The sequence below is a fragment of the Coturnix japonica genome, chromosome 9, assembly GCF_054131305.1.
Source record: "Coturnix japonica strain WE chromosome 9, WE-NBRP24, whole genome shotgun sequence".
In the NCBI taxonomy this organism is placed as follows: domain Eukaryota; kingdom Metazoa; phylum Chordata; class Aves; order Galliformes; family Phasianidae; genus Coturnix; species Coturnix japonica.
This window is the reverse complement of record NC_140671.1, coordinates 20,004,730-20,029,954: the sequence shown is the minus strand read 5'-3', so window position 1 is coordinate 20,029,954 and position 25,225 is coordinate 20,004,730. Positions and strand designations below refer to the sequence as shown.

General features: G+C 42.1%; 1 protein-coding gene across 5 annotated transcripts; it reads left to right on the top strand.

The window, feature by feature from the left end:
- The first annotated feature begins 6,530 nt into the window (after nucleotides 1-6,530).
- On the top strand, nucleotides 6,531-25,093 carry LOC146759768 (pre-mRNA cleavage complex 2 protein Pcf11-like). 5 transcript variants are annotated; one of them, XM_085509653.1, is made up of 16 exons: nucleotides 6,531-7,042; nucleotides 10,244-10,369; nucleotides 12,470-12,658; nucleotides 13,076-13,267; nucleotides 14,166-15,274; nucleotides 15,546-15,735; nucleotides 15,823-16,462; nucleotides 16,956-18,268; nucleotides 19,210-19,297; nucleotides 19,974-20,096; nucleotides 20,624-20,729; nucleotides 21,027-21,210; nucleotides 21,609-21,731; nucleotides 22,230-22,322; nucleotides 22,995-23,030; nucleotides 23,729-25,093. In XM_085509653.1, exons 1-16 carry the CDS (start codon nucleotides 6,854-6,856, stop codon nucleotides 23,852-23,854), a joined length of 4,827 nt encoding a protein of 1,608 aa, XP_085365779.1. In that variant the 5' UTR covers nucleotides 6,531-6,853; the 3' UTR covers nucleotides 23,855-25,093. The 5 variants fall into 5 exon arrangements, 3 of the variants coding, with proteins under 3 accessions (XP_085365779.1, XP_085365778.1, XP_085365780.1); XR_014932041.1 differs by having other exon boundaries at nucleotides 6,532-7,042; nucleotides 22,576-23,030; nucleotides 23,729-23,831; XR_014932040.1 differs by having other exon boundaries at nucleotides 6,532-7,042; nucleotides 22,576-23,030; nucleotides 23,645-23,757.
- The last annotated feature ends 132 nt before the right edge of the window (nucleotides 25,094-25,225 follow it).

The following is a 25,225-nucleotide window of genomic DNA, read 5'->3' as shown; positions in this document are numbered from 1 at the left end:
GTTCCCAGAACCATGGCTAGTTTCTCACCATCCCAGGGCATCCTGTTGTTCTTGCTGTCCTTGCAGGTGTTATGGCTGCTTGCTTAGCTGCACCATGTTTACGACCCTTCTCAGCTAACTAGCTGTAAAAAACACTCTCTACATTTCCCCCGTTTTCTTTTAGGCTGAAAAGGGGTTTGATTTAACGACCGATTAATCATATTTAACAAGCAGTTCAGTTCATTTGTTCAATCAGTTCTCATGTAGTTTTATCCTGCTTCGTAGCTGCTGTTCTGTGAACTTCTCATCTGGATCCATGATGGACGCTCCATAGAATTCTTCTTACAATACTGCCTATAGAATAGCAACACTACTTAAATTAATAACATAACTATTATAACTATCAAGGCCTCGATTGACAATACTCTAAAAGTGAAAAAAGAGACAAGTCAAATACAACATAACAACATTACTGTTAAACCCACTAAAAAGAACAAACATGTTTGTACTGCAACCTAAGTTTCTGTAAACTGAAAATAAATCCATGAGGGTCCAATTGTGTTAATCTGTAACTGATCAGGAAAAGTCTTCAATTTTCATATACTCTGATATATTGATTTTAATGACTACTAAAATTTGTGCAATAAATGCTTTTAAGATGCTCATAACCATGCTCTACCGACTGAGTTATCTGGGCTAATAATTGATTAATGATCGTGCAATTTTATGAAGTAACATGTCAAATAGAACCAATTTTAGAGGACAAACGTACTAGAGTATCACTAGGGGCATTATTACTTATTGACCCTTGAGAAACAGCAAGCCATGTTGGTGGAGGATGCGACAGGTAGTGCCAGCAGGGCGTCCCCTGCTTCAAGGTGCACATTTCCTCTCTCACCCATCACAGATTCTCTCCTGCATTCAGGGTCTGAAGGATTTCTTCCAGTTGTACACCATATCCGCATGGCCAGTGCGTGATATAGAGCCCAAGTGGAACACCTGCTTGGAAAACAGAATAAACTATCAAATTTAGTTCTATTAGCGTGCACTTTTGTCTAAAATGATGCATGGTTATATTTCAAAAATCCCAGTTAGTTAGATGTAAGAGAGGTATCTATTCTATGATACAGGGTCATCTCTTTGCCTGGGATTCCTTTCCAGGTTTTGTCTTTGCAAATTAAGAAAAGCTAATTAATAGGCTAATAATATCATAACCAAACAGTACTAAAACATTAAAAGAGCTATTCCTGTAGATTCTAGCATTGATTAGATCAAATCCTGTTTAATACACATCTGATCTATTACTAAAATAGAAGAAGCACACAACATCCTAGCTAATGCCTTAAACTCTAAATCTTGAGACTGCATTGGTAAAACAGAAAATCACACACTATGTCAAACTATTACTAATATTATCTATAACACAGCAAGTTACAAAGCAATATCACTAAGTAAGAAACACACAATTACAATTACTATGAAGGCTGGATGCTATTTTCTGACTTCAGATGAGACCGAAGATATCATGCTGGAACCCACATAGGGCCAGTCCCTGTGGAAATACGAGCATATTCATGACCCCAAGTTGTCAGTGGTAGGGGACAGCCCCAAAGTCCTGTGGCCATATTCCAAACATTAACCATAGGCTGTTCCTTTAGCACTGGGGAAGCCTCAAAATGACAATCCACATAAGCTGTATCTCTATGATCACGATTCAAAAAATTCAGCACAAACAAAACAAGCAAAACCTTACATAATATTTTCAAAAAATTCAGCACAAGCAAAACAAGCAAAACCTTGCATAATATTTCTTGTAGCGTGTCTCCCATATTCCCCCTTTTTTGTTTAATAATAATAAGAATGGATTTCAATGTTTGATAAATGTGATCAGTGATAGCTTGTCCAGTGGGAGAATGAGCAATGGCCGTAGTATTTTTAACACCCCCTTCTTGGAGGAAAGTTTGAGTGGCCTTAGAGGTATACGCAGGCCCATTATCTGTTTTTGTAGTATGTGGGATTCCCATAGCAGCATAAGCAGATAACCAGTGTTTACGGGTGTCATGACTGTGTTCACCTGTATGTGCTGTGGTAAATACGTAAGAAAAATTAGTATCTATTATTACATGTGCATATTTTAGACAGCCAAATTCAGGAACGTGAGTGACATCTGTCTGACACAGTTGAAGAGGTGCTGTGCCACATGGATTTGTCCCAATTTGAGGCAAAAAGATATCAGTCAAATTATGTAGCTGGTATTCAGTCATAAACATGGTGTATTGCATAAGAGAGAGGATCATTCTTAACACAGTTTTCCAATCGTGAGGGGTCATAGAGTAACTGTCACTGTTTGCAACCAAAAGATTGTATGTAAAGGCTGACTGAACTCCGTATGTTCTCACTGACTCCCTTAGCTCCTTCACTGCCTCACAAAGCAGGGATTCCAAATGGGGGACCTGATTAGGAAAGGTTTGCAACGTGTCAGCATCACCCCTTAATATAGTTTCTTTTCTGCACTGCTCTAAGACATCACAGTACGCTGTAGGGAAATTTGTCATTCCTGCTCCCTTCAAAGTATCATCAGGAGGAAATGCGTCCGATTCTCTTTCTGGATCTACTGGACCGGGATCACAATGATCCTCTGGTTTCGGTCCGTCCGTGTCTTTAACTACGTTACACATGGGCTGCACAGACGCAGCCGTGCACGACGATGGGGGGGGTGGCATGGCGAGGCGCAGAGAACGACGTGGGCGGAGCAGAGGGCGGGGGCGCGACGAGCGACGTAGGCGGACTGAAGGGCGGGGGGGCCGTAGAGACCGACAACGCGGTGAGCGACGTGGGGGGGGCGGCAGGCGGCCGCTGGCTGGGAATGGCTGGTTGTGTCGGAGCGCGGCCGCTGTTCTTTCGTGCGCTGGGCTGGAGGTTTCTTGACCGGTGACGGCAGGTGACGGTGGTGTGGTTGTCCGAGCGGCAGTTCTGGCACCACACACCGACAGCTTGGCAATTCCGTTGCAAATGTCCCTTAGTGCCGCACCGGAAACATTTAAAAGAGGTGCTTGGGCTGCACTGGTTACCACAGATGCTTGTAAGGGTGCAAGAGCTGCTGACACTTGATTCTGAGAAGCCTCAGCCTGTGCCTTTAATCCTGCCCCTAGCTCTTTAATAGCCTCAACTATGAAAGCCTGAGCCCCTGTGGGCACACTCGATAATCTGTCTAACGCCTCCTCTATTGTCCAGTTACTCCTCAAAGTACTTAGAATGCCACGAGCTGTAGCATTACAATTCTGAAGTGCACAATGTTTTAGCATTATTTCCCTCATGTACTCTGGTACTCCAGCCTTCTCTATGGCTCCAGCTACCTTATCTAGAAACGCTCCAAAATCCTCATTTCTTCCCTGCTGGATTCCCATATAAGACGGCAGCCCACCTGGTGCCTTGATCTTATCCATAGCCTGCCTGGCCAGATACATTGACTCCCTACATTTAACTGGTCCTAATAAAGCCTGGGCCTCCGTCCGGATGAAAGGACCCACCCCTAAAAGTTCTTCAACGGCGACATTATACAAGGGATCTCCGGGCTGCCTAAGTATTGCAGCACTCTGTTGGCACATCTCTTCCCAATAAGCATTAAATAGCAGTTGTTGGTGCTGCAAAAAAATCAAACGACAATCAGATGGCAACAAAACCTGAGTACTCCAGGTATAATCCAGTATCTGTCTCGCTGGCTCACTTTTTACTCCAAACTGACTGACCGTAGACTGCAATTGTGACAACAACTTCCAATCTAAAGCACTGATAGTAGCCTTTGTCCCGCCTGCAACATTAGGCGAATACCCCCCCGGCAGCACCATCTGTTGCACCGCTTCCAACGCCTCACCGTCTCCCGCCTCTAAACAAGCCCGCGCCAGCGCAGCCCAAGCCCCCTCCCACTCCTGCGCGACGGCCTCCACCAGGGCACTCCGTGCCCCAGGGAGCGGCTCATTGCAAAGGGGGGTCGAGGGGGCCGGCTGTAGCGCCATGGTCGATGCAGGCGGCTCGTCTGATACAGACGTGCCGGGAGACGGAGACGGGGCACTCGGCTCCGCAGCCACCGGCAATGCAGGCTCGGCGGCCAGCAGCAACTGTACAGTGGACACAGCAGGGGGCACCGGGCAATCCAACCACTCATTATAATTCTTATTCCTCCCCTGCACAGCACTAGCTTGCTCTGCCGCTTTCTTTTCTGCCTGATGTAGCAACAAATCATTATAAACCATACGCCACCACTTCCCGCATTTTTTAGCTGTTTTATCCCCATCTAATATTCCCTGAAAAATTGCATTTCCAAATTTACGCCACTCAAAAAGATCATGCACTAAATGCGGATTCTGAAATAACCATTTAGCATACCCATACGCTAATAACTCGGGGAGTTCCTTTTGCAAGTCTGTCCCCTTAACCTGACGCTTTCTTTTCAAAAAACAAGAAAATACCTGACACCTTTTTTTAAAAAAGCAAGAAAATAATTCATAAACCACTTGCCTTCCCATACCTATTTGTCAGCGCGCTGTTGCAGCCTTAAAGGACGTCGTCGGCCCGTATCAGCTAGGCCCTTCTATAAGGTCATGTAGAGCACCTGCACCTTCTTTTCCTGGTGTATGCTATCCCCGCTGCTTAAGAATCCGAACACCTTCGCTGCTGCGATCCTTCCTGGTAGGCCACGTCGGGGGTCACCAATTGTTGCAGAATGGCGGGAGAAAAGCAGACGACCACACCTGTCATTGACATATGATCAGCTATTCTCGTTTATTCCTTGGCTGCGTGTACCTTTATAATACGGATAATTAGCTCATACATATTGCAAAAGTGGAGCTCTTCATTGGTTCCCAATTACATACCATCCCCGAGTATCTTTGCAGCTTGTTGTTATCATCCTGAAAGTTACTCCCTTGCCAAGTTCACAAAACCATGGTTAGTTTCTCACCATCCCAGGGCATCCTGTTGATCTCACTGTCCTTGCAGGTGGCATGGCTGCTTGATTAACTGCACCGTGTTTACGACACTTCTCAGCTAGCTGTAAAAAACACTCTCTACACAGGGCTCCTTTTCCAATTCTGTAATGCTTTTCTCTTTCAGGGCTGCTTTTCCTTGCTCTTTTCCCCTTGCAGGGCTCCTTTTCCCCTTGCAGGGCTCCTTTCCCCCTTGCAGGGCTCCTTTCCCCCTTGCAGGGCTCCTTTTCCAATTCTGTAATGCTTTTCTCTTTCAGGGCTGCTTTTCCTTGCTCTTTTCCCCTTGCAGGGCTCCTTTTCCCCTTGCAGGGCTCCTTTTCCCCTTTGGGGAAAACAGTATTTCCTCCTTTGGGAGGAAATTTTACTACTCGGAAAGGGTAGTCAGGCATTGGAATTCACTGCCCAGGGAGGTGGTAGAGTCACCGACCATGGGAGTGTTCAAGAAATGCTTGGATGTGGTGTTGAGGAATATGATTTAGCCAGGAAGTATCGGTGATGGTTGGACTGGATGATCTTCCATGTCTTTTCCAGCCTTGATAATTCTGTGATTCTGTGAACCACAGAGAAACACCATCTGCTTCCTTAAGTGAATCTGGGCTGGAGAACAAAGGACTTGAGCTCATGTACAGTGAGGTGATCTACATGTAATTAAACTGATGTTCGAAAACCTACAGTACAGTGAGGTAATCTACATGTAATTAAACTGATGTTTGAAAACCTACGGTGTTTGACTCTGGTAGTATCTGCAACCTTAGATGTTTGGGAAAGTACTTAATTCTTGAATGGCTTCTTACCACGGTTTAGTGGGCAAATACTGGTGGTAGGTGGATGGACTGGATGATGCTTTAGGTCTTTTCCAACCTTGGTGATTCTATGATAGTATTTCTATCTATCTATCAGACCTGGCTGCCCTGCCTGTCTCATAGAGGCATCAAGTTCAGTTTCGTTTCCTCATAAAGGAGCAGCATTTTGGAAGGGCTGTGGAGAAAACACTTCGCCACCGAGTTTATTTCCACAAGCTTTATTATTATCTTTGGGAGAATATCACGAGCAGGCTTTGTTACTACGACTACGGAAAGCCGCGTTACCACAACAACGGCTGGCCAATAGCGAACCTGTTCTAGTAAAGATCTATGTTTGATCTAGTAAATGTGTATGTTTGATCTAGTAAAGGTTTATGTTTGGTGGCCCTGCTAGGCAGGGGGTTGGAACTACATGATCCTTGAGGTCCCTTCCAACCCGGGTCATTCTGTGACTGATTCTGTGTGACTCTGTGGAGGGTGAGGAGGAAAGGCAGGATCGCAGCGGAGCACCAATCAGAACTGAGGGCTGAAGGGGAAGGCGGGAGGGATTGGCCCGGGGAGTTAGAGGAGGGGAGTGGGGAAAAACAACCAATCGTAAGTCTGAACGCAGAGGTGAGGGCGGGTTTTTGGCCATAGCAACCAATCATCTGTAGATTGAGATGGTCCAGCGAATCACATTCATGTTCTTCAGGTCGAGCCAATCGCATGCGGAGCGGTTGAGCATCACCCAATGGGGACGCGCTGAGCGAACAAAAGGGGCATTCCAAGCTGCCGGCCCCTTTTTTCCCTCAGCCCAATTTCACATGACGCAACGGTTGGAGGAAGCGGTTCGCGAGCCGTAGTCGCCGCCGCCATTTTGTGAGCGTTGAGACTTGAGCCGGCGGCGGTCGGAAGCGCATTGGCGATCCGGACAGCATTAGCAGCGTCATTAAGCAGCGGAGACGCAGCTCGGAGGATGCGGTAGAGGAACCCAGCGGCAGCGGAGGGGGGGAAGCGTCGCTCGGTGGCGGAGGCGGCAGGGGAATCGCAGAGAGGGGGCCGTCGGTCGGTGGGTCGGGTCCTGGTGCGGGCCCCGGTTGGAGGAACATGTCGGCCCCGGAGAGCAGCACTGGTAGCAGCGAGGCCCGGGAGGATGTGTGCCGCGATTACCAGTCATTGTTGGAGGACCTGACGTTCAACAGCAAACCTCACATCAACATGCTGACCATCCTGGCCAAGGAGAACGTGCCCTTCGCCAAGGACATCGTCTCCCTGATCGAGGCGCAAATCGCCAAGGTTTTTATATTCAACTGCCTACTACTCCTACCTATACTGCTGGGGGGACCGGCCGGGGTCAGGAGAAAGGGCTGAGGGACGGAGGAGGCAGGGAGAGAAGGAGGGCCCGAGAGAGGGAGGCAGCGGGGCCGAGGCTGGGAGGGGGAGGGAAGGGGAGCAGGGCTCGGGGCCTCAAGTGAGGTGCTCCCAGGGTCAGAGATGGCAATGGGGGGAGCAGGGAGAGCTGAGGGAGGGGGGGTGGGGGCAGCAGGCCTGGGGGTCGCTGTTGGGAGCAAGCGGAGGACAGCGTGGCTCGGCAGGTAGCATGGCCCTCCCCTAAGCGGCCTTTTACCCCTCCCTTCCTGGCCAGGCTGAGGGCTGCCCCTTATTCCCACACCCCGTAGGGAACAGGGGACCCGAGGGCACCCGGACGGGTTGGGGTCCCTTGGGTTCGGTAGCAGATGCAACATGGCGGCCTGGCCGTGACTGGGCAGAGCCTCGCCCTTGGAACTGAGTTTTCCCCTTTAAACTGGTGTCAAAACCGTTGAATTTAGCGATTTCTAACGTAGATAACGATTTTATAAGTCTCGTTAGTGAGAGCCTGACCTTGTGCAGGTTTCTTGTCGTCCACCCCCCCCCCCCCAATTTATATCCAGGTAGCGTGAAGGAATATAAATAAGGTTGAGTTTATAGCACGGAAATCGTCCGCTTTAGAAAGGCTAAGTATAATGATTTATTTTAAAGTATCGTTTGTAGTTTGAAAGATAAGGTTATTTTCCCAGTGAGATATTAACTGGAGGAGTAAGGGTGGGGGGCTGATCTTGCAGGGAAGTTTTGAGGTGAAAGGCGATCATCTGCTCTTAGTAGGGAAGTGTGTGTGTTGCTGGTCGGGTGATTCTTGTGTTTTCTGCTTAGAGAAAGCGATGTGGGCTTGGGGTAACCCGTTTGGCTTGCAGGTGGCTGTTTGCCCTAAGTAAAGCGAGTGCTGTGTTATCTTCACCTGTCTTGGTTAGCGAGGTTGATTTGGTGAGGATGGGAAGAAGAAATTCTCCCCGACTGTGTAGAAAAGCCTGTAGGATCCTAACATGGCGTCTGAAAGCCTTGTGATAGAAAAGGAAGGGAAAGAGGAGGCTCCCTCTGAGCCCAACCCAGGCAGTTGCTGACATCAGTCAGCCTCAGAACACGGATGGGGGTGGGGTAGGGGGTTACTGTACCTTTCTATTGCAGCTTTCTGTAAGAAAAGGGTTATTTCTTCAATCCACCGTGTGTTCTTGCCAGTCACCCCTTCCCCATTGTCTCCCTTGCTCCCTCTAATACCAGGCTCCCTCTAATATAGGCCTTTTTTTCCCCCCTTTGGCTTTAAATCGCTGTTTATAATGGTGAGAATTGTATTGTCTTAATGCTGGGGAGGGAAAGATCTCTTACATTATTTAATCAGTCTTTCTACCAATGCAGGATGGCTCTTTAGCGTTCCACAGACCTCTTCCAGTCTAGTTTTAAATGGTACCAGTGACCAAGTTTTGCCATTCCTTGGGGAGGTGACGTCATAATCGAATAGATCTCACCATTATATCTCCTAAAGGGCAGTGGTGGATGTATATAACATGTGATAAATATCAATGCTGTCAAATTTCTTCATTTCTGGGTGTTTTAGAGCCTGCCCTGAAGTGTGTTTTTAATTTTTTTTTCCTCCTTCTTTTGAAAGCTGTCTTTAATCTTGTATCAATGGTTAGTTTTGCCTTAGTTACTATTTGTGACTGTGGTTTATTCAAGGCAAGTTTTCTTAGTTGTTTTTTTTGGGGGAAAGTGCTCTCCTTTGCTTAAGCCACTTTTAAAAAGTGTTGCCTGGAGACAGTTTTGTTTAGTGTAAAACTGGAGTGCTCTGCTTTACGACTGAATAAATGGCTCTGAAATGTGTGACTGCTATGATAAAAAAATATGTAAATAAAAAGTGTGAAATATGTATTTGTCTTTTTATTTATCATTGTATAGTGCAGAGTTTGTTTCTGAGACCCATTTTGTGTACAAAGTTGGTTTTTAAAATCTTTTTTTTCTTTGCAAGTTTGTGACTCGGGGTTTGATTATGGTTTGATTTTCAGTTGTTTTTTTTTTTTTTTAAGTTATCTTTTAGGAAACTAATAAAAAAAAAACCAAAGCCACACATTTCCAACAATAGCTTTCATACGTTATTTGAAAGAAGAGTGGGAATTCTGTGGTGATGAGCTCAGCGTTAGCATTCTGTGTGTTCTGGTGGTATGCGGAGCCTCCCTGCTGTTGGTTTAGCTCTGTGTGGGTCTCTTTCTTTGCTTAGGGGGTACTGTCTAGATCACCTGAAAACAAGAGGTTCAAATCTGGGATTCCATTTGTGTGGTTATTGGAACGTGGGCTAGAGAACATAATAAACATTACCAAAAAATGAAGACTTAAATAACCCAACTCTTTTGAAGTCACGGTTCTTAGACTGTGCCACCTGAGTAGCTGATGTTGGAAGGAGGGCACTGCTAAACTAATGCTGTCACGTTTTGAAGTAGGCTTCCTTAATTTCTGTGTGATTACTTCTAACTACTCCCAAACACATGAAGTGCCATCAGAGACTGGGACTGCTTGCTCCGTTCCCTTGGATTACAGTGATATAGTTGTGACCTTTTCTGCGTGTGGCTTGTGAAAGGACTGTGATGTTCAACGTATAATCTGCTACTACCGAAGTTCTCTAACTCGGGCTGTTCACAGGAAGTCTGATTTGTGTTCTGTGAGATGGAGAAAAGCAGCATTCGGGAGGTCCAAGTGATAAACTATTTTTTAGAAGTTCCTTGAAGTGCTAGCGATGGCTTCCTGCTCATTTCAAGTTACTTTCTCCAGTGGGTTTTGAAAGGCTGCACTCAGTACACTAGCAGTAATACTGTCTTGTGGGCTTCTTTTTTCTTTTTTTTTTCCCCCCCTTTTTTCACCCCAAAGCTTTGAGACAAACAGGATTAACCCAAGTTGTTCCTTTTCTCTGTGGTAGACCCACCGCGTTATACTTTGAACTGAGTATTGATTTTCCAGATTTAAGTTTTTAAGTTTTTGTATAAACCAAAACCAAAATCCCAAGCAAATCCCTTGGTGTTGATAGTGGCAACCCAAAAGAGAGGTCTGTATTTCTGGGATTGGTAATCCCTTTATATATAGTTTAATGTATGTCTTTGTTGTACTAAACTTCTCAGTTTCTTCTTCTTACTCCAGGCTCCTGCGTCAGAGAAGCTTCCTGTTATGTACCTTATGGATTCCATTGTCAAGAAAGTTGGAAGAGAGTATCTTACTGCATTTACTAAAAACCTAGTTGCAACATTTATTTGTGTATTTGAAAAGGTATATTTACACTTTCAGAAAAGTTCTGTATTTAAGCAAAGTTGTTCCTGGTAAAATAAATACATGCTCTCAGCTTTGGGTTTTCTTGGGTACCGAACCAGAAGAACTAATTGCTTTTTATGAATGGCAAATACTGTATCTATAATGTGGAAGGGCATTCCTGCTGTTGTCAAGCCTGTAAGTTAAGTTAGTAGAACAGTTAATTATGAATTGCTGATTTATTTTTTAAGGAAGTACCTAGTCTTTGTGTCAGGAATATATTGAAAATCAGTTTCTTAGAGGTTTTCTGAGCTCTCTGAGTTAGATTTGTCTGATTCACTTAATTTTTGATGTGAAAAATGGGTGCTTAAATTGCAACAAATACCACTAGCAGCTGATATTCTTCAAGTGGTCTGTGATTAAAAAACATGATGGGCGAGGGGGGGAGGTTGTGAGAGTATATTATTGCTTTGTTACTTTAAAGATACCCATTTTAATTTCATTTAGTGTTGAAAATTGCCGCCAAATGTATTCACTTTTTTTTTTTCCTAAGTCTTTAAACCCAGTGAAGTAATTGTGCTTATTCCTCAATGAGAATGGCAAATCCAAGTCCGGCTTTTGAAAGACTGGACTTGAATGGGTTTAAGTTGAATTAATGGTTAATTTCTGTGGTTTCCTGTATGCCCTAACATAACAAAGTGGCACTGCATCTGAATGAGATAAGTGGAGCTTTGGTGTATTTGTTATTGCATAGCAGCGAGGATCTGTGATCCCAGAATGTTTTATATCTGTTTTTCAGGTGTACAATGAGTGACTAAATAAGGGGTAGATTGTAATAGTGAGCTCAGAGATATTGAACTCCTTTGTATAGAGTAGATAGGCAGGCATTTACTTATTTTTCCAATATTGGTTTGTGTTCTTTCACATAGTTGCATTTAAACTTGCAGCTGAAGCTCTGGGTAATTCATTTGCTGAGTTTTGTAGTTAACTGTCCAATAAGCTAACTAGAACTATTAAATTGATATTCAATATGTAAAGTGTCAGTCACTTTAGATAACTCATGATATCGCAAGATGAAATTCTCACCCTGACATTGCTAGAGATTCTGTTTTATCAGTAAATGATCACTGAAGGTATCTTTAAACACTTAGCGATGTCAGAAACTGGCTCAGTCATGGCAGCGGTGAACTTGATACCCTCACACTGAAAGTTGTGTAGAGGCACCTCCCACCCATACTAGCTAAGTATGAGTTACTTTTATTGAAGTTCCTGCCCTCTTTTTCAAAGAACTTCTGAACTTTCTGGACAACGTGTCTTAATGTGACAACTAAAATAAAACTGTAGCCTGAAAAAGGTTGAAAAGCCAAAAAAAAAGGGTCAATGTGTAATGGTTGAGTTAGCAGCAGCATGTGTTTTGTCAGCAGATGTTTTCCATTTGTTTAAATTAACTACTTGAGTTATGAGATTAATTGAATTTTTTCTTTAATGTGAGTTTTGAGCTTAATTGCTACATCTGATTGCAAAGAGAAAATGGGTTGTAGCACTATTAGTGCTTGATTTATGGGTCTGATTTTGCAGTTGAACTGAAATGTACTTGAGTTCGTTTTGACTCATACACCTTTTGTTGGATTTATTAGGGGGATTTATTAGGGGGAAAAAAACCTTCAGTGATTAAACAGCTCAACAAAACACTTTCTCTGTTCAGAAAGTTTGTTGTTCTCTGATTTGGTTGTTGTTGCTGTGTGCCACTCAGCACGAACATTTGAGTTACTGTATTGTTTCAGAGGCATTTTCTTTGGATATTTTTGTCGCTGTATTTTTTTTGACAGAAATTGGCCAAGTAAAATGAGAATTTTGGTAATGGAAAAGCTGAAAGAAAATTCTCAGAGAACGGTAATACACAATTAAACCTTCACATGTCCGCATTTGAACTTCTGTTACCGATTCTGTTGGTGTAGATGTATCAATCTACACCACTTACAAGTTCTTTGTAGCCAGTTCGTTGTGTTAAAATGATAACTTTGGTAAGAATATAAAGCATATGAGATCTTAAGTTCTACAGAAAAGTATAGGTTGTTTTATATTAACTTAACAAGCCATAGAATTGTTTTATTGTTTTAGGTGGATGCAAATACTAGGAAAAGTTTATTTAAATTACGCTCCACATGGGACGATATTTTTCCTTTGAAGAAACTGTATGCACTTGACGTCAGAGTCAACTCATTAGATCCTGCTTGGCCAATTAAACCTCTGCCCCTAAATGTGAATACTTCTAGCATCCATGTGAATCCTAAGTTTTTAAATAAATCGGTAAGTCTCTATACCTACTGTATGAACAGATGGCAGTACGTGTTGTTTTTGTTGTTTGTATGCTGCTTTTGACAAACGTAGTGTGATAAGAATAAAGCATCTGATCTCTGGAGACAGGCAAGAGGAATTTATGGACTCAGTATTTAAGGGGCTTATTGTAAGTATTTATAACTTGAATTCTAGATTTCCAAACATTTATGTTAAATGCCATATTCTGTCATGGTGGCACAGTTAATCCTATGACAGTAGGCAATTCCTAGAGGAGCAGAAATTGTTTTGTTTGTATTTTGCATAAAAAATGCAGTCATTAACTTGTGCAAGCTAAGTCCCAGTTTTGTATCACACTAGCAGTTAAGAGAGATGGAGTTAGCTGGATCCATTAAGATGTTGAATGTAACCTTATGTTCTATTTTTTAGCCAGAGGAATCTACTGCATCTACCTCTGCTGTCACTTCTGGTGCCTCTACTCCTCCAGCTGTTCCAGAAATACAAAAGAATTTGACACAGGAGCAACTGATAAGGCAGCAATTGCTTGTGAAGCAAAAACAGTTGTTAGAACTTCAGCAAAAAAAGTTAGAGCTGGAGTTGGAACAGACTAAAGCACAGTTGGTGAGTAGGATAGTTGGTGAATGGTCCATAGTTTGGTCTCACTTTGTTTGGTCGTACCTTAGCGTCTATACTGGTAACTGCAGTTAAGTTTAGACAAGAGGAGCTGTTTTAGGACTAGAGTAGTGCAAGTTGATCTGGTCCTCTAGACCAGTAATTGTTACATAAAAATCTTAAGGATTACATTCAGAACAGATTAAAAATGTTTGTGGTCTTTTGTTCTCATCTTGAAAATTATGTCTACCTGTGATGTGTCTTCCACCTCTTTTTGTGGCTCACCATAAACAAGGCTTTTTTTGAATACATTTGTGCTTAGAAAATTGAGTATTTCCATAAGGAACGGGGAATCCTGATTGTTGGAAATGTCAAGGCAGTTTCTGTCTTCATTACGTCAGGTTGGTTTGATGTCACAGTCTGAGGGTGACATTGAGGGTGGTGGCTGTCACAATCTGAAGGCGGTGGCAGTTAAACCTGTTTTGTTTTTACATTCATAATTGAAAGTCATCTTGTGTTGAAAGTTGATGATACTAAAGTGAAATATCGTAGAAGTGTAGAAATGAAAATATATAAACATGCTTGGCCGTTTAGTTGTCTTGGAAATGAGGAATGTATAGAAAAACTAAAGCTGTATTGAGGTGTGCTTTCGTTGATTTTTTTTGCTGCGTTGACCTTGTAGTATTGACTTTGTACTTGATCTTCGCCTTTTGTGTTGGTACTATGTTATTTTAATTGCTGCGATGAGGAATGAATGGGTCATTTTCAGTTAAATGGATTAGTCTGATAACTACTTCAAAACATTTCTATTTTCATCTTTGTTTTCAAAACAGAACATGATCATCTCTGTGCAGGTGTTGTATCACACAGATTAATGCTATTTTTTTTTCTTGTCACCTTATTTCAGGCTGTTTCTCTTAGTGTTCAGCAAGGATCATCTTCTATACCTTCAGTTCCAGCACCTTCCAAGCCACATGTGTCCCAGACACCTCACATGGCCGTTAAGACGCCTACTCAGGCTTCGTTACAGTCTGAGAAGATCAAACCATCCCCAAGTCCTCCACTTCACGATGTCAAAATAGTAAATAGAGATCCTCGACTTAATAGAATGTCACAACATTCTTCTCATGCTAAAGATCAGTCCCATAGGAAAGAATTTCCACCAAGCGCATCTGGTCAGTCTGATACCAAGGCGAGCAAAACATCCCAGTCTGAAAAACAAAGCTCAACAAAGCCAGAGAAAATGAAAGCAGGTGAAAAACCACAAAAGAAAGAACCTGATCAGTTGGAAACGAAGTCTAAATCTCCATCTCCTTTGAAAAACAAGCTTCCCAATACTAAAGATACTAAAACCCAAGAATCTGAAAGCACAAAAGTATCTGAAATGAGTAAACGGGATCCAAGACTGAAAAAACATCTTCAAGAAAAGCCAGAGAGCAAAGGGGATGAGGTGAAAGAAAAGAGGAGAAATACAGAGAAAAAAGAAAAAGATGAGCATAAGACATCTGAGCATAGACCAGTAGGCAGCAGGAATAAAACAATTAATGGTGTTGTCCAGAAACAAGATGTGACTACAGAAGAATCAGAAAAACAGGGTGGAAAACAAGGGAGATCCAGTAATAGAAAACGGTCACGATCCCGTTCTCCTAAGTCATGGTCACCATCTACACATTCTCCAAAACGAAGAGAGAGGAGATCACCCAAAAGAAGACTCAGGAGTTTATCTCCCACTTCTTCAACTCCTAAAATTGGAAAGATATGCCAGATTGGCGCTGAACAGTCTCCTGCTGAAGAAGCCTCACAAGGGGCAAGAGATGAAAGAAATTCTAATAAGCGAAATGTTAAACAAGAGGTGCGAGATCCAAGGAGGGTGAAAAAAAGCCAAGAAGACAGGCCCCAAGAAACAGCAAGCCAGCATTCTACAAAAGGTTCTCCTGATCCAAAGGAGAATGCAGAGAATTGGCAGGGATCCAAAGCAGGCAAGAGGTGGAAACCCGGTTGGGAGGAAAATAAATAGTAAGTTACCATATTTCAAACAAATTCTCTCTGAAGTAAGTGGAAATTCTGCTCTTGGCTGAAGTACAGTTAGGTTTGGGAGGAAACATTCAGACAGCCCATGCTGACAGAAGTTCTTGATTGAGATTCATAATTTGCTTGTAGTAAAAAATGGCAATTATGCATACTTTCTAAATCGATAGTGATGTTTTACCATGATCGGTTCTGATAGAGATGTAATACATCCTGAATAAATAACTAACTTGTGTTTTAAACGTGTTCCTATTCACAGCTCTCAGCAGACTGAAGAACACCAAGCAGTTGGTAAATCCCCTCACCAACAACACCGAGAAAACTGGCCTGCTGCTAAAGGAATTCTGTCACCCCGAGCACCGAAACAGCAACACCGGTTAAGTGTGGATGCCAATTTGCAAATTCCCAAAGAACTGACGTCTGCAAGCAAGAGAGAATTACTTAAAAAGGTAATACTGATTGATTGATTTGTAGAGGTGTCTTGGATATAGTTGTGCTTTGCTTTTCTTCTTAGAAATCCAAACTTTATGTTACAGGCCAATGACCGCTTAGCATCTGGTGAAATAACACAAGACGAGTTCCTTGTGGTAGCTCATCAGATTCGACAGCTGTTCCAGTACCAGGAAGGAAAGCACAGATGTAATGTGTGGGATAGCCCTACAGATGAAAAAGGCTCTTTGAAAAGGAAGCCTCTTCTGTCGGATGCGGAGTTAACATACTATGAGCATAAAACTAAACTGAAGAGGACACAAGTTCAGCATTCATTGTCAAGACTTGATCTCTTGGATCCTGATGATATTTTGGATTATCATGTACCTGATGCATTGCTCTCTGTGAACTGTGAGCAAGGGAAAGCAAAGTGTGGAGTGCAGTTTGAAAGAAAAGAACCCTTTGGAGAAAGATCAAGATGGCACTCTCCTGTAAGTGGCACCAGCAGACCCTTTGCTGATAACCTTTCACCTCTGGAGGGTCGACAAAGGCTTGAGGAACAAAATGCTAGTAAAGGAGGAAGAGGTTCAAAAAACTTCGACCCTTACGACAACTGGGGAGAATCAGATGAATTCAGAGATGCTCTCAGACAGCAGGGAAAAGGTACAACAGAGTTCCAGAAGATCGATGGTGATGCAGTCTGTAGGTTTGATAACCGTGAAGAAAGACAGCTGCTTGGGAAATCTGGTATGTATTTTTGCCTTATTTTACAGATGTCAAATAATTTGCAATCTTTTTGCAAGTAGTTATTGTTGAGTTGTAGGAGATACATAGTCCAACGCCCCAGTGCTAAAGCAAGTACCTTAGAGTAGGAAAGTGTCTGGGCAGATTATGATTATCTCTGGAGAAGGAAAACCTTTCTGGGCAGTTCGTTCCAGTGCTCTTTAACCCTCAGAGTAAAGTGTTTTGTCTTTTTTCTTTATGTTTTTATGGAACTTTCTATGTTACAGTTTGGTTCCCATTGCACCTTATCTTGTCGCTGAGCACTGCTGAAAAGAGCCTGACCTCATCTATTATTCCCTTGACCTGCTGGCCATGCTCTTTTTAACGCACTCTAGGTTTATCATTGGTCTCGTTGGCCACAAGGGCCTACTGTTGATACATGGTCAACCTTTTGTCCACCAGGACACCTAGGTCCTTCTCTGTACAGTGCCTTATCTTTTATTTTCTCCTCTTTCAGGTGTTCGAGATGAACCAAGATCACCATTCAATGAACGTTTCAAAAGAGCTAGATACGAAGATCCAGATAAAGAACCATTTCCTGACAGTCCAGGGTCAAGATTTGGAGGCATAGAAGCAAAGCCGAGAATAAGTGCACTAATGGAAGACAGACCTTTATTTGATGGCTCATCTAGACCATCTGCTGCAAGAGTTGGGGCAGATGGACAAGGAAGTCCTTTTATCGATAGCCCTACTGCTGGTTCAAGTTCTAGAATTGATGGACCGACTGGACAAGCTGCTCTGAGATTTGAGGGCCCTTTGGTGGGGGCAGGTGCTTCTCAGTTTGATGGGCCCCTGGCAGGAGCAGGGGGAGCTGGATCCCTAAGATTTGATGGGCCACCAGGGCAGCTGGCAGGGGCTCTCAGGTTTGAAGGACCTCACGGACAGGTTGGTGGGGGAGGTCCTTTGAGGCTTGAGGGACCTCTTGGACCATTGCGGTTTGAGGGGCCTGCAGGCCAGCCTGTTGGTGGTCCTAGATTCAAAGGACCTGGAGTTGGTCTCAGGTTTGAGGGACCCCGTGGTCAGCCTTCAGGTGGTCTCAGGTTTGAGGGACCTCATGGTCAGCCCTTGGGGCCTCATGGTCAAGGTGGTCTCAGGTTTGAGGGTCCGCATTTACAGCCATTGGGGCCCCATGGTCAACCTGGAAGCGGCCTCAGATTTGAGGGGCCACATGGGCAGCCAGGTGTAGGGCCCAGGTTGATTGATGGACCAGTGCACCAGGGCGTTGGTGGACTTAGATTTGATGGTCCTATGGGACGGACCGGTCCGAGATTTGATGGCTGTCATGCTGGCTTTGATGGTCAACCTGGACAACTGTCTCTTTTGCAAAGATTTTATGGAATTCATGGACAGCCCGGCCCAAGATTTGAAAGGGCTCCTGGCCAGCCCGCACAGCTACGATTTGATGCAGCCATACCTCAAAGATTTGATGGCCCTCACCAGCCTGCCTCAAGATTTGACCTGCCCCTTGGCCTTCATGGTTCACGTTTTGAAAATATAGCTAGCCATCCTGCCTCACGATTAGAGATGTCGCCATATGGACAAAGTGGTCCGTTTGTTGACCATCCCAGACAGGGCTACAGCGGACCAGCTCATGGAATGCAGTTCCAAAGGCCTGAAATGTTTGACAGTTCACTAGGACCAAATTTCAGTGGGCCAGCTGGCCCAGGAGCACAGAATTTTGCATTGAGAGCATCCGGACATTACTTTGATGACAAACTTCAAGGTTCACAATACGGAAACTTCAATAATATGTCAATGGGAGGTCATCAGGTAAGAACTGATTCTAGTAAATAATTTACTTAGAGAAGTATTCTTGTGTAGAAAATTAGCAGTTTTTCCTCTAAAAGCATTTTTTTGCAGACTAAAAATACCCTTAAGTAGTATCTGGATGATTCAAGGAAAAAGGGGCAGGCATTGCTATTTGTTAAGTCTTTGTTTTTAGAAATTAAAAGCCAGTTCTTTGCAACCATTTTATAGCTGAGGATATTGCACTGACATCAGTATCTTTTATTTGAAAATGAATTAAGTAATAGGAAGAATGCGATGTTTTCTCTTACACAAAGCATGTTACCTACAAATCATGAGAGATTATTGAAGCGAATATACGTAATTACTTTTTCTGAGAGGTTTAGAATTAAAATGAACCAAAATAATTGCAGTCTTTTTGGAGACAACCATAACTTGGGAGCAGTTGAGAAAGATGCAGGCTTTTAAGCTATGGCTTCTGAAGAATGATCATGGCACTGGCAGGCTTTATGGTGTCAGTTGTCCTTGCTGTTGCTTCTTGGAAGCGCTCTCTTCTAAAGGAGAAAGTAATTGTAAATCAGTGAAAACAATGTCTGTTCTCCCAGTAGATTGGAGGTTGTAGGGGACATACTACAAGCGTGCTGTAAAAATTTATTTTCTTTCTGAAGTTTCTTGCAGCTGGCTTGCTGAAAATCCATCTTTCAGGATGCATTTCATGTCATGGGTACTATCTCAGTTATTAGATAAAACCTCATTGTGATCTTGGTGAACGTTTACCAGTTTCTTTTGCTATTAGCCCTTTTTTTTGGTGAAAAGGATTGCTTTGAAATACTTTAAGTGGAAAATGTGCTTGAAGGATGCGCAAGTAGAAGAAAAGTTTGTACTGAGAAGTGTGTAGAGGTTAATGATGGAATAATTAAAAACAAATTGCCTTGCCAAGATTGCTTAAATGCTTAATTTTACAGGTTTCGCACATGTCTGCTCAGACAGGACCTTATGGCCAAGGTCAACAGTATCTACCAAATCCTGGAAGCTTTGTTCAGAACCCTGCAGGTACTGTAATAGTTAACTTCCTTCTGTGTCCTTTGGACTGTTCTCTGTTCATGACCACAAAAATTAGTGCTGTACGGTGATGGTGCCGTGGGTCCTTGTACACTAAAGGGCATCCTTCTCTGTGAGATGGCAGTAGGTGGCGTTTCAGGAGTACTGTCATCTCTCCAGGGGTTTCTCTCAAGCAGTGAGTGCTTTAACTGCGTGGTTTTGGTATGTAGTTACACTTTAAAACAAAACAGAACCACTGAAACCAATTTTTGGATTGCTTTTCACATAGCAGAAGGGCACCTCAATTGGCCAGGCTGAATACACATTCCCACTATATTAATTGTTAGTAATAAAAGTCTTGTATCAAGTTGTAAATGATACAAGTAGATAGATTCTCATGAGATCTTTAAGCACAGAACAAGAAAATACTACGTTTTCCATGGGAATTTCAGTAGAAAACAGGTAGATGGCATTTCAAAACACATTAGGAAGGAAGTTGTAGGGGCAGAAATGAGGCAAAGGCTGCGTATGAGGCAAACTGAAGTGGATGAGTAGATTGAAGTTAAAAATGGAAGTAAAAAGGGGTAGAAGGAAAAGAGTGTTGTGAAATGCTGATGGAGGTGATTTTTTTTTTTTATGCTAACCTTTGGTTTCCTTGAGTGTTGTGATCTTATTTCCCCTCTCCTAGGAGGAGCAGTTCCACATTCATATCCTGATAACCACATTGGTCAGCTCGATGTCAACGAATTGTTTGCTAAACTGTTGTCGACAGGAATCCTCAAACTGTCAAAAACGGATTCCACTTCAGCACGTATGTAGCTTTCATTACATTCTGACTCACCAGTTTACGCGTAGCTAAAGTGTAAAGTGAAATGTAAGAACTATGTGAACTATTGCATTCTTTTTTCTTAAATGGATCTTTGTGGGAAACCATTTGGTGCGTGTGATAAAGTGAATTATTAACTTTCTAAATGTATCTTTTAAGCTATTTAGAGCCTCCGTTTCTTTTTTTTTTTTTTTTTTGGTGCCCCACCTCAATAACTTGTCAGTGATTCTAATCAGATTCCTGTCAGTCTCTGAAATATTTGTCTCTCTCTAAATACTGAATTTTAGTGCCAGAAGCTTAGATGAAGTAGAGTCATGTTAAATTGCCATTTGGAGTTGTATACTGTTTTTTGTACGCTTTTTAAAGCTATGAGACTGACTCAGCTCTTATGCACATTCAGGTTAATGTAGTCAGATTATATTTATTAGTATTTGAATAAAAATAATATCCAGGTGCACCTTATTTTGTTCTGAAAATGAGCTGAAATTTTGATGAAATTCTTTCTTTTAAAGAAGTGAATGAAACATCGGCGCAGCCAGCTGCTGAAGAGGAGGATGATGACCAGGGTGATCACGATGTCCCAGACCTCACGAACTTTAAAGTTGAAGAACTCAGTCAGTGCGTATTGCAGCATGAGCTTACTCTGCACTAGGAATAATGGCATGGTGGTATCTAGGCGGTTAATCCAAGGCGATTGAGTAGGTGTGATATAACAATGCTAGTGTGTTCACTGTGAGTAGTTCATGCTTATTTGAATGCTTTTTAATGTACTTACATGAATGCTTTGACTGTCAAATGCTTTAACCTTATAGGACAATCATGCTTTTCTTCTACTCCTGAGGTCACTTGAAACAACTTACTGAGAAACTTCCAATTTCTTTCCAAAGAAATGTTAACTTCTTTTTGTTTTTCTAGGCGTTATGATAGTGTTATAAATCAACTATACACTGGAATTCAGTGCTGCTCGTGTGGAATGAGATTTACTACTTCAAAGACAGACGTTTATGCAGACCATTTAGATTGGCACTATCGCCAGAACCGTTCGAAAAAAGACGTTCGCCGAAAAATTACACACAGAAGGTGGTACTACAGCGTAACGGTGAGCAATGCAGGACCTGGGCCTTGTTAATTAGGGCTGGGTTTGGTGTTTCACATACATGGAGTGGGATTGAGATTGAAGTTGTATTACCATTGGAGTTTGGTGATCAGTGATGTATGAAAACTACTTGATATATCAGACATACTTGCCAAAAGAAAAGGCTGTTATGTGGTGAACAATAAGCAGCTTGGAGTTATCCGTACTGCTTTGGTTGGACTAAGAATGAAATGGAAGTTGAAGTATAATGGCCTTTCACAGACTGTTTCAGTTTAACGAACTAAGGCTGATTATATCTGTTACTTCAGGGATTCCATTTTTCTTCTTCTTTTTTTTTTTTCCAAACGTATTTTTTAATGATTTCTGGCTGTTTGTGATTGTGATTGAATTCTTGTCCTTAGGATTGGATTGAGTTTGAAGAAATAGCCGACCTAGAGGAGCGTGCAAAAAGCCAGTTCTTTGAAAAAGCTGCAAAAGAAAAGCAGTTTCAGAGTGTGCCTGCTGGACCAGCTGGAGCAGTTGAGGTGAGTTCCAGTTTTCCTGCTGTAACCCATATGGTCTGTAAGTAGATTCAAGTCTTGTGCCTTGTTCTCAGAGGTCGCTGTTTATTTTGCAGAGAAGTGTGAAGGGTGTTAATGCTTTGTGCAGTTCTCACTCTAACTCAGAGTTGAGTTTTGGAAGATGCCATGAAATAAACTAAATCCCTGCACCAGATTGTCTTAATTGACAGTAAAACAGCATTAGATTGTTACAGAGTGTCTTGCTGAGACTTCCTTGTTAAAGGGACAAGACTTAACTTTTTCAATTGACAAATGTTGTTGCTCATTCTACCAACTGTACTCAAATAATTTCTATTAACATTTTCTTAAAGATATTTTGGAAGCGTGGAGGTAAAATGTAGTTTTCGTGTTATCTTAATGTATATATATATGTGACTGTTACTAGCCAAGTTCTTGATGTTGATGTTCAGTAATGGCTTTAATAACACCATGTATCTATCATGTTACTTCAATAACTTTCAGAGGTGTGAAATCTGCCGGGAGCAGTTTGAGCAGTACTGGGATGAGGAAGAGGAAGAGTGGCATCTAAAGAATGCTATCAGAATGCATGAGAAGGTAATCCAATCTTGTTACGTGGCACTCATTTATATTAAAAAGCAAAACAAAAGCATAAGAGAAGAATTACAGAAATAGACCACAGTGACCCATCTTTTCTGAAGGACTCCCTTGTTAGTTTTCCTGCTTCTAGTTGTATAAATATCTCAACCTTTGGACATGCTTGAAGTCCTGGGATCATTAGTACAGGCACAATAGGCTTCCCTTGTAATATGTTGCTAAAGGATGAATGAAGGTGATCTTCTCTACTTAGCATTGTTGAGTCTGCCTGGATTACTGGGTCCACTTCTGGGCCCCTCATTACAAGAGAGACCGTGCTGGAAAGAGCCCAGTGGTGGAGCCTGTTTCTCTTTGGAGGCCTTCAAAAGCCAAAGGATGTGGTGCTGGGCAGCTTGGCTCCAGATGTCCCTTCCACCCATTCTGTTCTGTGAATGTCCTGTGAGTGTGGGTGTTGGTTTTGGTCCAGTTATTTCCCTGTGCTAAGCAAGGTTTTTATATGATGGCTTTTCCTAACTAAGCATACACCAGATATCTTCCCAGTCACATTTGACACCATACTTGTTCTACACATTGTTGTCCTGGAGGAATAGTGTGATTTGGATTTGTTCTGTTTATGACTGGTGCTTTTACTGTATCCCTAATGTATTTAAATGGTTAACAATTATTTTCCAGATTTTCCATCCATCCTGCTATGAAGATTACCAAAACGTAAGAAAACCTTTACTTTCATATATATATTTTTTAAAACTATTTTGCTTTCAGTTTGTTTGCTTGATCACTGTCTTTATATAGAGCAGGTCTGCAGAATCAGTTCCTCTTGCATGTGCCTAGGCAAAGAATCAGAGGGAATGCCTTGGGAATGGCAAGTTTGTAATGTATAGTTAGAGTTAGCTATGATGTATCCATGACAGCTTTCGTGTTATATAGGTGAGACTAAAGTGAAGCCATTATGATTTTATTGTTAGCATGTGTAATCTTAAGAATTTTAAGAAACGGAGAAAATGAGTGTTAGTATATGTTAAATTTGTTATGAGTTGGGAGCTAACAGTGGGGGGAATAGTTGGGAATATTTTACAGTAACATATTAAGCATTTCATCGCTGTGAGGATAATACCGTTTGATAGTAATTATGGAAAAGTAATGCTATGATATAGTAACTTTGTATTATTAGATAAAGTAGAAAGTAATAAGTGGAAGTTTGGATTTTGAGTGCTCTGCTTGCCCACGTGTTTGCGCTTTGAAAGAGACAGAAAGGAAAAGAAGGTAAAAAAAAATGGTTGTTTGAACAATGTGTTAATGCTGTGTGAATGTTTGTTTTATAGACATCATCATTTGATTGCACACCCTCTCCCAGCAAGACCCCTGTAGAAGATCCCCTAAATATTATGTTGAACATTGTTAAACAGGAAACGGATGAGTCCTGTGACTCACCTCAAGTGAAAGAAGAACCTGATGACACCCCTGCTGCCTGTGCAGAAGAGAGCACACCTGCCTCTATAGATGTTAAAACAGAACCAGATGAGTCTGTTTAGAATGAGGTTTGATTTTTTTTTTTACAGAAGAGCTCCTGTGTTAATTCTGGAAAGCAGATACTTTTTATAGGAAATAAAAGCATTCAAATTGAGGCAGGGCCTCAGCGACTGTTTGGTTAATAAATACATTTTTGTATTTAAATTTCTTATTGCCTGCACTGTTTCAGGTGTCATTGTGTGAAAATTCTGTAGATGCGTGAAAATTTAATGGAATGAAATTGTATATGTAAAAAATGTACAATTTTTACTTGTGGAAATGTAAATTATAAATAAAACCTATTTTTGCTATATACGGGGAGTGTAATGTTTATGCACACCATCAAACAAAGACAGCGTTTCTGTACTTTTTTCAGTTTAAATGGAAATAAAAAGACCTCAGTTTTAAACCTGTTGCTGAATCAGATTCAGAAAAGTGAAAGCAAGCAACTTCCTTCAGTTATTTCATAAGCGGGTGATCAAGGGAAGCAATGCTGGGACTTCTCAAGATAAAATCCTAGATTTCTTCTTAACCTTAACTTGAACAATCTTTTACATATCCAGATGTTAAAACAAGTAACCATAAGACTGTTTTGGGTAGAAATGCCAGAATTTAACAAAGCAACCAGAGTTGCTCAGTTGTGAACACAAGTGCCAACAGACCATTAACAAACCAGGATGCCTGGTAGCTGAGACATCTTCAATGATAAATTTTCCCATTAGTCACACATAAGAGTTTAATACAGCTGGACAAACTTTTCTTTACAGGGGAGGTATGAATCTAAGAATGCTCATTTGAAGTTTTTTTTTTTAATTTTTTTTTTTTTAATTTTTTCGTTGCTTATGACTGAATTTAGGTGATAAACCAGATATCCTGAGATGTTAATATTTCTTAAATGTAATAAATAAAATTGAAGCATATGTTTGTGTCAGTCTCTTTCTTTCTGTAGTGGGTTTGTGTGGTTGGGTGTGTTTGTGGGATGGGCAGTAAGCTGCATAGGTATGTATGCATGGAAGTGTAAGTGTGCATAAGTCATAGGGTATTTGTCTTGGGATAAAAATGCATTTTGCCAGGTGTGGATTTCAGGGGCAGGGGTGGATTTCATCTAAAAGTCAGAGGAAATGTCACTGTCTTAGGATAGATGGCTCTTGCAAGGTCGGGTACTCAGAAAATCCAAATTCATCCCAGTGCATGTTGTAAGTATCAGCTGTGAACTTTGACAACCAGACCTCAAGCAATAACCCACACCTTTATGTAAGGCTGCAGTGAGAGGTTTGATATAGGGAAAATCCAGTCTAAAAGCAGTGATGCATTGGCACAGGCTGCTGGGGAAGTGCTGTGGCACTGAGGGACATGGCCTTCATGATTCTGAGAGGAGCCACAGCAACCTCCCG